The 13,194-nt window shown below is 37.6% G+C and overlaps 1 protein-coding gene across 5 annotated transcripts in view; it reads left to right on the forward strand.

The window, feature by feature from the left end:
* GRIN2A (glutamate ionotropic receptor NMDA type subunit 2A) overlaps positions 1–12,494 on the forward strand; it is a 192,582-nt gene extending 180,088 nt beyond the window's left edge. For 4 of the 5 annotated variants that reach the window (XM_074918783.1, XM_074918782.1, XM_074918785.1 and 1 more), the window contains one exon: positions 65–12,494. In XM_074918783.1, the coding sequence (XP_074774884.1) occupies positions 65–1,855 (1,791 nt within the window). In that variant the 3' untranslated portion in view covers positions 1,856–12,494. The remainder of the gene's footprint in view (positions 1–64) is intronic. The other variant, XM_074918787.1, reaches the window with a different exon arrangement.
* The last annotated feature ends 700 nt before the right edge of the window (positions 12,495–13,194 follow it).

Raw genomic sequence — 13,194 nt, forward strand, 5'->3', positions numbered from 1 at the left:
AGAATGCAGGTATTTAAAATTTACACCTAGTGATTTAATTTGTTTTATATTACTCATATTACAGGGTATTTACAGCTGCATTCATGGAGTACACATTGAAGAAAAAAAGAAGTCTCCTGACTTTACTTTGACCAATTCCCAAACCAACATGTTAAAACTACTGCGAACAGCAAAAAACATGACCAATATCAATCCTTCAAGAATTAACTCCCCCAAAAGAACGGCTGATTTTATTCAGAGGGGTTCCTTGATTATGGACATGGTCATGGATAAGGGAAACTTGATATTTTCTGATAACAGATCCCTTCAGACAAAGGACAACTTTTTTGGTGACAACATGAGTGAACTGCAGACACTTCCTGGCAATCGACACAAGGACAATCTTAACAACTATGTTTTCCAAGGCCAGCATCCTCTCACACTGAATGAGTCCAATCCAAATACAGTAGAGGTTGCAGTAACAACAGAAGCAAAAGCGAACTCCAGACCCAGGCAGCTTTGGAGGAAATCTGTTGAATCTTTACGTCAGGAATCTGTACGTCAGAGCCAAGGTTCCCAGAGAGAAAATGAGTCAGATGAAAACAGGCAGCTTTCAGTGAAAAGCCAAAGATACCTTCCTGAAGAGGTTGTCCATTCAGATGTATCAGAGACTTCAAGCCGAGCTACTTGCCATATGGAACCTGAAAACAACAACAAGCACCACAAAACCAAGGACAATTTTAAAAAAAGGACAGTAGCATCAAAATACCCAAAAGACTGTAGTGAAGTGGAACTGACATATCTGAAAACCAAACAGAGCTCTCCACGGGATAAAATCTACACGATTGAAGGTGACAAGGAGCCAGGATTCCGCTTGGACACACCGCAGTACGTTGAAAACATTGTCCTTCCAGAAACTATAGAGTTTCCTGACGTTTATCAAGATCACAATGACAACTACAGGAAAGCAGAACATGCTAACAGGACTCCCTTGCATAATGAAGACAGTCTTCCAAATAATGACCAGTATAAACTTTATGCAAAACACTACACTTTAAAAGATAAAAACACTTCCCTAGTTGACATGAATGATAGATACAGACAGAATTCTACCCACTGCAGGAGCTGTCTTTCCAATTTGCCCACTTATGCGGGACACTATACGACCAGATCTCCCTATAAATGCGACGCATGCTTGCGGATGGGGAACCTCTATGACATTGAAGAAGATCAGATGCTGCAGGATACAACGAACTTATCACTTCCTGAAGAAATCTACCAGCATAGTTGGTCACAAAATAACGCTCTTCAATATCATAAAAAAAATAAGTTGAGGATTAGCAGGCAACATTCTGTTGATAATATCGCTGATAAGTCCAGGGAAATGGATAGTGGAAGACCTTCTCGTAGTATAAGCTTGAAAGAAAGAGAGAAATTTCTACAAAGTAGTCCATATGCAAGCATGTTTAGTGTTCCCTCAAGCAAACTGTTGAGCAACAAGGCCTCACTTGTAACTCACACTCTAGAGGACAGTAAGAGGAGCAAGTCCCTGTATACTGTTCACTCGGATGACAATCCCTTTCTGCACTCGTATCGTGATGAGCAGCACTTATCTCTTAGGCGAGGTCCAGCTGATCTTTATAAACATTCATTACCAACAAGAGGAAGAAATGATAATTATTTAAGGTCATCCATAAAGTCTACAGCATCATACTGTTCCAGGGATGGTCGGATCCATAATGACATGTACATTTCAGAGCATGTTTTGCCTTATGTTGCAAATAGGAATAGCTTGTACTCAACTTCAAGGGTTTTAAATTCCTGTAGCAATAGACGTGTGTATAAGAAAATGCTTAGCATTGAATCAGATGTTTAAATTTTCCATGAACACTTTATCTATAGGGAAAAAATAGTTGCCACCATCTTAGAGGGAGAATTTATCCTTTAACTGTATCCTGCTATGGTAAACGATAAGTAAACCTCTCCCTTTCCCAATGTACTTTTGTACATGAATAGGTAAACTAGTATGCTCTTAACTATCCTTTTAAAATATGTGTTGTTGAAAAGGATAAACCCCAGCCATTTATGTATGCTTTATATATAAATGGCAAGCTGTGCTGAAATAGCCCCAATATATGTTGGCAACTATGCTGTTTTGTATCTAATGATTTTACTATTTTGGTTATTCTAATTTATGTTGCTATCATTCAATGTACTTTTGTCCTTAGAAATGTTTAATGATTTTCTAGTACTGGATAAGCAATACGGTATGCATGTAGTATGACACAGACAAAAAGAATTAGGAATGTATTTGCACAGTTTCAAAAGCAAGACTCTCAAAGAGAACAGAAAGCTAGACTTCCGAAATATATTTTAGCTTCATAAGTGTTTTCAAAGCCAAATAATAATTAAAAGAACCCCAAACCCCAGGACCTTAATAAGTAAGATACAGTGTGTTAGCACAAAATTAGTATGTTCACTCTAGACTAACAGAAAATAAAAGGCAAGGCTGTAGGGCCAAACATGTGAACTGCTGTGTACCAAAAGGAAGCCCCATGGATATTGGTTAATGTTGATGTACAAATGCTTTTCTTATATTTCACATGCACTTACCATTGCAAACTAATTCATTGAAAAGTCTGCAGTCATCTTCTCAGAAATTTCACAGCTGCCTAATCCAGAGTATATATTTTTAGATACCACTATATGGCACTTATTCTAGAGCTGTGGACTTTATTAGTAACCTTGAGGCCTAATGTGTACGTAAGTTTGCATTTGCCCCTTACTGGTGATTACTCAGGGCTGTATAGTATTTCTTTTGTTCCTTCACTTCCCAAGCCAAACCCCAACCAACTGTAGTTCTTTGTTCATAGTATATTAGTGACATCTAATTATTTGTATGTTGATAGTATTAAAGCTGTTAATACAGTATTGAACACCGACAGCCATACGTTCAGTGTAATCAGTGAGGAGTGCAATACCATTTATTTGCATATACAGTGAAGGTTTAACACCTCTCGAGGGACTTCCTTCGAGAATATTGTGCATATTTGTCAAACATCAGACCATTTTTTTTAAACTCTCCGATCAAGTCTGTTATATAAATTGAATATATGCACACATAACTAGGGAGCAGCATCTTTATTATCACTTACTGGTATACAAAGATATTCACATAACAGGGTTGCATTGTTATATGACTTTGACTTCTAGTAAAGTTCAATCAGATTATTTCACAAATAAAATATCTGCTACACACCCTTCCTCACCCTCACTGAAAAAAAACCCCAAAACCCACTAGATTTTAACCATAAGGGAGTGTGGAAGAGAAGAGAGGAAGCCTTTCGTGAGTAGAGTGTACAAATTTAAATGAAACTAAAGAAGTAAATATAATTGCTAATATATTTAAATACTGAAAGAATTCAACAGGTGGTGCTCTCCCATTCTCCTGCTACTCTGAGAATTGCTTTAGGGTTTTTTTGTGTAGACCAAGTTTAGATTGTTCAAGCATTATTCCCTACAATTTCACTGAAGAACACTGAGCAGGGAAACCATTACCACTGTGAACTGGAAAATGGGAATATTACCCCAACTTTTCTCTAAACTGAAACTCTTTTCAACAGCATCATGCCTGTCAGGTGTAATTGTAGTATCTGCATGCCAGAGGTACAGTATGCAAGTTGTTTAATTTGGAGTAGCATACTGAAGATGGGAGATAACAGAAAAGATGTATAGGGATAGACAAAATACAGCTTCTTGAATTTTGTTTACTTTTTTTTTTAATTAAACAGATTTAAGCTGACTTAATTACCAAACAGTCCAGGACAAGTTCTTGGTATTTACAAATGTATTTATACATTTACCATGATGGTGAAGGACAATATTTTTGAAGGGATGAAATGTAATGAGATTTGGGCTTCTGAGTCCCTTCCCAGATTTCAAAAATCTCGGTATACTTTACCATAAGTATGTTCAGAAAGCATATCTATGGGTAGCTATACACCGTCCAAAGCAAATACGTTTTGAGTATTCTTTATTCAACATTTGGTCACAGTTATTGGCCCTGATTCTCATGGTATGCTTTCTGGTTCCTCACTGGATGTGGTTTTTCTAAACAGAAGATCCTTAGCTGCCCTTAGAGAGTTTCACATTTCTTAGGAATAGTTGTACGAGCTATGCAGGGCCAGGGTGTTTGTGGGATGAACACTACTTTTTATGAGCTAAAACCTTTTCCCAAAGACATAGGTATACAGTTTGTCTTAGGTCCACAGGAAGGCAAATGGACTAAAGGCATGAATATTGTTGTAATGAGTTTAATAAAAATATTTCAGGCAAATTTTAATTTCCAATCCAAATCTTAGTGGATTAAAATATTAAGTATTTTGCACTATCTGTTATGTTTCAGCAGATATGGTATTTGCTTATATCACAGTGCTGTGATATCATACTGACAGTTTTGATATCAAAAATACCATGCAAGTCACTGAGAATTTTACCAAGTGAATCATAAAACTCAGCAGTGGCTCTTCTCTTTTGCATCGTCTTAAAGCTCTCAAAATATTCGCTGATCACTCCAAGTCTTTTGTATCATCTATATCTAACTAGACACACATAATTCAATATATATTTAAGTACCGTATGTGAAGTTGTGGGAAAGAAAAATTCCCATTTATGACATTTTCTAAGTAATCTGTTGAGATTCAAACGTAAACATCCTAAACCCAGGTGGATTTATCCTTCTGTGAAATGTACAAGCAAATTAGCTACAAAGAAATATATTGCAGTGTTTGCTTTTTCTGATTTGAGCAGATTTCTGGTGACTGTAGAGATTTATTATTATTAACTGCAAATATGCAATACAACCACCTCCCCTAAACCAAAACAAATTAAAGAGACGGAGGGAGGAATTGATAATGTTGCACAGCAGTTGTTCACATGGAAATAAAAGATGCTGCCTTAAGGAAGAAAAAAACCCCAAACAAACCAGATACTGAAAGTAGAGGGAATAAGAATCTGCATGCATTTGTTGTTTTGATCTTGGTATATAATGAGTGAATAAAGGGGGAAGAAGAGGTTAAAGTGTAGGGTCGTAGGCGAGTAGCTGGTGTGGTTGCAGATGTATATGTGTAAAGAAGAAGAAGCTGAGAAGTTGAAGAAAAATCTTCAACAGTACAGCCACAAGCCACAGCTTGTGAGGCTCAGCCGTAGAGCGCGTGGAATTCGGATTATTGCCTGAGCTTTGTTGATATATTTGCACTGACTTTCAATTAAACTGAGATCAAGACTTTCTGTATTTCCCTCTCTCTCACTCCAGCTGCTGCTATTCTTGAAGAGGAGAAAAGAATCTTCCTGCATAAGTGGCCATCCTTTCTGTACCTTTCTGGATGGTGCTGGTGACTTGTTACATTTTCCTGATTACAGCTCTAGCAGTTTGTTGGTCATTCCTATCACCAAGATTTCCTGTGACTCCAGCTGGAACTGAATCAGGCTGTAAATGATATGGGCCATTCTTGGTAGCATGTCCTGTAGTGTTACACTGCTCCTGGACGACAACTTTTATGGAGGCAGGATATTGAATTGCTGAGGAATGGAGTAGGTACATGGAGGTAAAAACAGCTACATAGACATACCTGCCTCTTGCTTTTTTCCTCTTTTAAAGACATTGTAGAATTTCTTCATGTTTTTGTCTTTCCCTTTTCACCACAGTAAATTTTCCTTTTTACTTTGAAATGAATTTTGTGTTCTGCTTGTGTTTCTTAGAGCAGTGTAGTCACCCACTGACTTAAACGCATGGAAATAAGATATTTTAATATATAAGATAAAACTAAGGAACATTAAGAGTTTTTGTATTTCTGGAAAATTTCATTTAATGTTTTGCAGGTTTTGCTCAGAATTCATTATTCTGCTATCTAAGAAGCTTGGTTAGGAGAAAAAGTGCTGTGGACAAACAGAAATGAAATCACCGCCAGCTCACCGTGTTTTGGCAGCATCTCATAAATACATGTCTCTTTCTCTGTGATCTTTCAGGAACGCTTAGGACGTGAAGGAAGGCTCACAAGGGAAGTCAGGAGTGGGTTGTTTTTTTTTTTTCCTGATGAAATCTTTTGACATTGTTTTGAAGGAAGCGTGTGTAGCTTTGGGTTTCTGTGCTGGAAGGCTCAGCTCCTTCTGTTGCCAGTGGGGAGAGAGAGAGAGAGAGAGAAAGCTCCTTCTGGAAGGTTCTTCAGAGCACTAGAGGCTTGGGAGCAGTTGTGTGTGTGATGTGTCCTGAAAGATTTTACCTCTCTGTTCACTTTTTAGAAAGCATAGGCTCCTAACTTAGACACCTCAGTTAGGCGGGCTTAGGAAAGTAATGGTCCATTTATCCCCAGCCTCAAAACTCTGCTAGTTAAATCTGCAAGTGAGTACCAAGGTAAACCTTGCGGGTGCATATAAGTTCTTGTGCTTATGCAAGTAGTTGCTGAAGTAGCACCTGGGTTTGTGGGTTCTGCAGTACTCGCAGCCTAGGCGGTATCATTGTTTTCTTTATTCCACACGACTATCCAGCATGAAATAAAAGTGTCAGAATCTATTCCTAGTAGAATAACTTGCTGTTTTCCCATTTCTGCAGTGTAGCATATGCATCTTAGTCTTGGGGAAGATTTTGGTACTATTCCTTCCCTTGCTGGATTCATCAATATAGAACAGGAGTTTTGGTACGAATCTAAGGGTCTAAGAGTCAGCTTGGATTTAGGAAGAATTCAAGAGGTGAATCTTTTTGTTGTTTTACATTGCTTTTAAGATGTTTGATATATAAAACCTAGTGAAAACAAACCTTTTATGGCAAAATTCTCTCAGTTTATATAGAACAGTAACTATCCTGTGGCTTGGCTAGATTGTGTTACGTGTTAATCATCGCACCGTGTGCTTCTTTCAAAATGGAGTGTCAGCCATCCCTTGCTAAACTCTTCCTTTCCCAGCTCTAGTCCTATCTTAGCTCAAAAGTCCTTTTAAAGTAGCAATCTTTCCTGTTGGAGGGCAATCTGGTTTGCAACATAAAAGCGGTTTTCCAGTGATAAATTGTTTTACCAATGTTATTTTTTCAATCTAAACGTCCTTCTATTGAGAGCTGAGCCTTCAAAATGTAACAGTGCTGAAGGAACTTCTGAAAGAGCATAAAGGCTTTTAAAAGTGTGATCTACGATATGAGTAATTTCCCTGCCCAAACTCACCTGTACTGTCTTATTTAAATGTATTAGCAACATGTTAATATTTGCTGTCACTAGGAGGGAGTGGAGTTTAATCACAGCCGTATATGTATCTGCGGACGTGCATGCAAGTACAGACAGGGCTATGGTGTGATAGAGGAAAGGCTCAACCTGCTCTGGCTGGAGTTCCCTGTGAAGCTGTGGTTAAATGGGGGTATCCTCAAGACTGTCACCCCTCTTGCATCACTCTGATCATGCAGACTTTTCTGTCTGGTGTGCGCATACTGTACATAGTGTAAAATTCTTGTTGATGCTCAGCTTTCATTGTCAAATTAATCCCATGTTTCACCTTCATTACAGTGTCGCAGTGATGTCTGTGGGATGGAGAGGTGGTTGTTTGTGCTCGCTGGTGTCTGTTGCCCTGTTAAATGGGAGCAGAAATCCTGCCTTGCTTCTCTCTTCTCTGCTGGGGAGGGTTACTGCACTCTTTGTAAATAAGCTCCTCATTTATTTCACCTGTCAAGCTTTTAACTTTTCTTTGCCCTGCTTCACCCGACCTGTGTACAGAGTACGCTCTCTAAAAATATGTGCTCTTCCAATGTCCTGCAACTTTGGAAGTCAGGATTACAAGCGTGCATCGCCCTGCAATGCAGTGAAAATGCACCCTCGTTCTTCTTGCAGGTTCATGAGCTTTTTTGTTACATACTGCAGAATATATCTGCTGTGGTTGAAACCAGGTTTTTTAAATGAATGCCAGTCTAACAACTGTAAGAATCCACTGCTGATTTTGTGATGATTTTGTCATATCTATGATTTAAGAACCAGAAATAATATAAGTAAAATTAAGTTACCTCACTAGTTACCAGGTTTTTGTTGTTTAGCACTTAAATGACACTTTTTACTCCTTTTGCTTAATTCTTTACCTGTATTGAAAACAATGCTAAGTTAGTAGAGAATATAAACATGCTGTAACATTGTCATGCAATACCTTTATTAGTAGATAACCACACTAAATATAGTATTACATATTTAAGAGAGATATGGTTTTGACTCTCCAACTCTTAAAAAGTAGTGGTGATAAGCAGTTATACTCCTAGATGTTTTGTCCTTTCCCTTTTGTATTAGTATTTGTTTTTACTAATATATTTCAAAAATTATATTTCTATGTGCACGTTAGAAAACTGTGAAAATAAATACCAATAAATATTGTGATACTTATTCAGTGCACTGTAAAGTTCCAAGTGAGATGATACTTTGCTTGGGAATTGATGAAGGTTTCCTCACTTCTCATAAATGGTACTAAGCTTTAATGTGGCAAATGGTAATATTTACAGTGACATGAAATTTTAATGGAGAATGTCTTGTTTTGCACTTCTAGTACTATTAGAAGAAATGATCTGTTTTTCTCAGCAAATGCATTATGAGAATACATTTTTAAATTTGTTTTGTGCATTGCAGTACGTAAGAGTAGCTGTTTTGAAGGGATTTGTGTTACATCATTACTACAGGATTGTTTAGTCTGATAATTTTTTTTATTGAGCCCTTTTAATAATGGTATTTAATGGCAAAAACCTTTTGGGAATATATTTTGGCTTCTGTTTCACATTGCAAACCCTGTATTTGGACTCAGTGATGTAGTCAAAGGCCCTCACGAGGTGGCCGTGCCTTCCCGTGCTGTTGGGGAAGGAGACCTTGCTTGTTCACTGTTGGGACAAGATTAGAGGAGTCGAGAAGAATTTTGGAGGATGTGTTGTGCAACATTTGAAGTGTAGATGATCTTCAAAAGTGAAAAAAAAAAAAAAATTAAATTGGAGGTTCACAGTTATCTACACTAGTGGGTGGTCTGTGACAGGCTGCGGGGTGTGTGGTTTCTGGAGGAAATGATAATTTTTAACTAAAGTGATTTGAATTCTACTTAAGTTTCTGAAAGTCACTGGAAAAAAAAAAAAAAAAAAAAAAGGGAGCTTTCTTTTTTTTAAAGCCAAAGTCTTTACGTTGTCATACGAGGTTTCACCGGAAAATGGGCCAAAGAATACAATTAAATATGCAAAAGGTTAATCCTATGGAAAAGGGTATCCTGTCATCTTGATATGCACAAGCATATTAATGGTAATAGGAAAAAAATGTGTGTAATTTTCCTGTATATTGCTATGTAGGTTGCACTATTTTGAATGATACAAGCCTGATATTTTAATTACCAAATACTATAAGAAGCTCTTTATTAATAGTTTAAACTTGTTAACCTAAATATATATACAGTATACACACATGTGCGTGCATACACTTTCCAACCTAGTCATGTGTGAGCAATCTCCCAAAGCCGTGGGACACATTTCAGCAGTGCTTTATTTTAAATGATTCTCTTCTCTCTTTTCCAAACCTCCTAGATCCACAGAGCCTCTAGCAGCATTTGTTGTAGTGTTTGATACCTATTACAGAGGCTAAAGGACTTGCTGGGATCTGGACTGCATTGTGCTAGGACACATGAAAACATGTCAGAGGAGAGTTCCTGTCCGAAAGAGCTGGAAATGATACTCACTATAAATAACAGAGCCATAGGAAAAGGATGTCTTCTCATACTGTTTTGAAGATTCTTGGCCAGAGAGGGTCTGTTGGCCTGGTGACTGACTTTAAAATTCTGTGTCAGTTTATGAGATCATCTGGTCATTAAGCATGTTGCTTAAGGTAGCTGAGGAAGGATACCTAAAAAGCAAAACTTTCCAGGAAAGATCAGCTGGTGTGTGCACCAGTGGCCACCCGTATGTGCTTCCATGCAGACTGTGCAGTTTTCAAAACCAGTTTTGCACACAGAGGCAGTGTTTAGCAGCGGTGTTTAAGTCAGGATCACTTTTCTCAGTGCACAGGCTTTCGAGCTTTCTGTAACTGGTGACGGGGAGATTTTGACCAAGAGATGATTGTGGTATTCGGCTTCTTTTCTAAATTTACAGTGCTCTAACCAAAACTTATGACAAAAAATACCTTGAAATCATTTGTTTTGAAGTAATTACCAAGTTTTTGTTCAAAGGGAGAGTTGGGTAGTTATTAAATTTTCTACCTTAACCCAGAAACAGAAAATTCTGTAGGGTCAAATTTTGTCTACACTTTGTTACAAGAAGAACTTGGTTCCAAGTCCTTCATCTGCAAGAAGAAGATTTTTGGTTAGCTCATTTTTACCTGGCCTAAGTCTGGATTCCAAACTTGGGTGAAATACCTTTTGACTTAAATAGGGAGGTCTAAGTGATGAGAGAGCAGATCCTTAGAGAGAGCAGCTCATGCTCAGAATTAAAAAAAAAAAACAAAACTAAACCTCATGTTGCAAAGGTATGAAAGTTGCATCATGTAAAATTGTGTGCAGGTAGGAAGGTAACTAGTGCAATTTTTAATAAGAACTGTTTACAGTTTATACTTCATATCAGCTATAATATTTTGATATAGTCTTACTCATTTCAGAACGTCCATTTTGCACTGATGAAGAACAGCTTGATCTCTCTGTCTTCACACCTCACACCCACGTGCACATGCACAGTATATCTTGTGTCTTCCCTGTTGAAACCAGAAGGTTCAAACAGAATTCATTAATGTGTTAGGCAAACTCCTACCTGATTCTTAACTAAGTATACTATTTTTATGCAAAATTTGCATCCATACATATCAGGTTCTCTCAGAAGCGCTTCACCTGTGAGTTAATAATTTTAATTCATCAGATTCAAATTTACACAAAGCCTAAAGGGCATTTTGTGCTTCCTTTCATCCTGTTTAATGATTTTTGCTGGCTTAGATGAAACACGAATATTTCTGTGCTGCTAAACAAAAACCACCAGAAATATTTTAGAATCTCAAATTACACTTTTAAAAACATTTTTACCTGTTTACTTGAATAATGTAAATTTAATGTGTTGTACTGATTAGTCTTTGTATACATACATGTACATATATAAGCTATATATAAGCTTTATATATATGTATATGTATAAAGTTTTGGGGGAGAATGAGGGGCAAGACAAAAATTCAGCATTGTGACAAAGATTTTACAACTATTTCTTAACAGTTTCAAGTAATGTATTGCTATTTTGAGTTTGATTAGAAGTTATTTGCAGTTGAACTCTGACAAATGAGATGTAACTCAAAATTAGTGTTGGATCTTCAGTCATCATCCTGAGACTAATTTAGTTTCATTTGTATCTCGAGAAAGTAGGAATTCACACTATTAATTTAGGATTTTGCTCAGAAAGTAAATTAGTTATTAGTACAGTTGCAAAAGTATTCTTGTTCTGAAGGGGGGAAAAAACTCCAAGGGTACTAATTTGTACTGGTTACACGGAGCACTAATCTACATTGCAGTAGAAGAAATTTGCATTCCATAAATAGCATCTTACCAGAAATCTTAGAACCGTTTGATTCCATACACAGTAAATTAAAGAGCCTATCACTTCTGTTATTTACTAGTGCAATTTACTGTAACACTCTCAAGAGTGTCATATTTCAAACCAAAGGGTAAGTAATAAATTTCCAATTGATAGCAAAGAATAGTAGAGGTTTGAAGACCTCTCAGCACCTGGGGAAATAAATCAGGATGTTAGAGTAGAAATAAAAGAATATTGGTGAATTGGAATCAAGCATGAAATAAATTAATGTTTAAGGGAATCCAGAATTTCATTATACGATTCATAGTCTAATGCATTCTTCAAAAGAAAAGGTTTGGGGAAAAAAGAGAATAATTAAAACCCAGTTATGACATTCCAATTACTGCTTGTTTTATTGGATAGGTTTAGTGAACTGAAATGAGTTTTAACACACAAGGGTGTGTACACACACAGTTTTGACTGTTGTGTTGCAGAGATACGCATACACCCGGCTGCCCCTGCACCCCCTTGTCCCTGCTTTTGAAATCCTGGTGGTGGTGGGATCTACCCAACAGCACACGTTGCAGCTTGAAGGAGCTGGGAGTCACACGCTTCTCTCCCGCATCACGCATCCCGTCTCACAGCAGTTCACCCCGACCATATTTTAACCCAGTGCATGACTGAGTGCTAATACTGTATAAATATTTTGAAACATATCTTAAAAAAATAAAAAAAATAAAAAAAATGTTTGCTTCAAACTTTTTACGATAGAGAAATATATAATTATTATGGTTGTCTTACAAATTGTATTGTGTTCTTCATTTTTGTTAAATATGTAGAAAAACATTAAGGGAATGGGGGACTCGAATGTCTGTGTGTACCGAAATGTATATAACTATTTGAGGAAAACACATGTGCCAAGTATAACATGATGTAAAAATTGTAAATATATGAAAAATTCATTTTTCTAATAAAGATAATTTCTGCCAATTGATATGAAAATGAACAATGGTATCATTCTTGTCCGTCTTCCTTGATAAATGGTACAAGATGAAGCATTCTGTATGAATAAGGGTTACCTTTGTTTTTTCCTTATTTGTTGATTTGATTTCAAAGGTGTTAACAGCCACATGTTTTGAGCCATCCTTTGCTGTTAGAAATTACCTAAAGGTGAAGATGCCTGAAGCTAAAGCTGACAGTATATGCTTGATGTTCCCAGTTTAATTTAATTCATGAAAAGGACGGAGACAATTAACTTATGAAAAATTCATTCGGTGTGAGAAGTCTGCTTTGAATGGTGGTCCCTCAGCAGAGGGAGCCGTGGGAGCTAAGAGAAGGGCGGCTCATTAACCTCTGGCACCTTTTTCCCGTATTCTGAAATACCTCAGATGCACAAAACACGGTTGGGCCTGCAGGAGGAGGTGATCTTGGCTGCAGAAATGCAGGAGCTCTTTGGGCAGTGTCCAGCCCAGGGAGGAGGAGGAGGAGGAGGCGGCGGTGTCCTGGCAGGCGCGGTGCCATCCCTGAGGAGAGCTGGGGGTGCGGGTGCTCCCGGCGTGGCAGCGCTCTCCGAGGTCAGTCAGGTGAGGATGGGGGAGAGCAAAGCAGGGGGTGGAAAAATGTCAGTGATGTCTCACATCTCCTGCGGCTTTGATAGCAGCAAGCTTGTTTAACATTTGTTAATC

The sequence above is a fragment of the Athene noctua genome, chromosome 15 (assembly GCF_965140245.1).
Source record: "Athene noctua chromosome 15, bAthNoc1.hap1.1, whole genome shotgun sequence".
Classification (NCBI taxonomy): domain Eukaryota; kingdom Metazoa; phylum Chordata; class Aves; order Strigiformes; family Strigidae; genus Athene; species Athene noctua.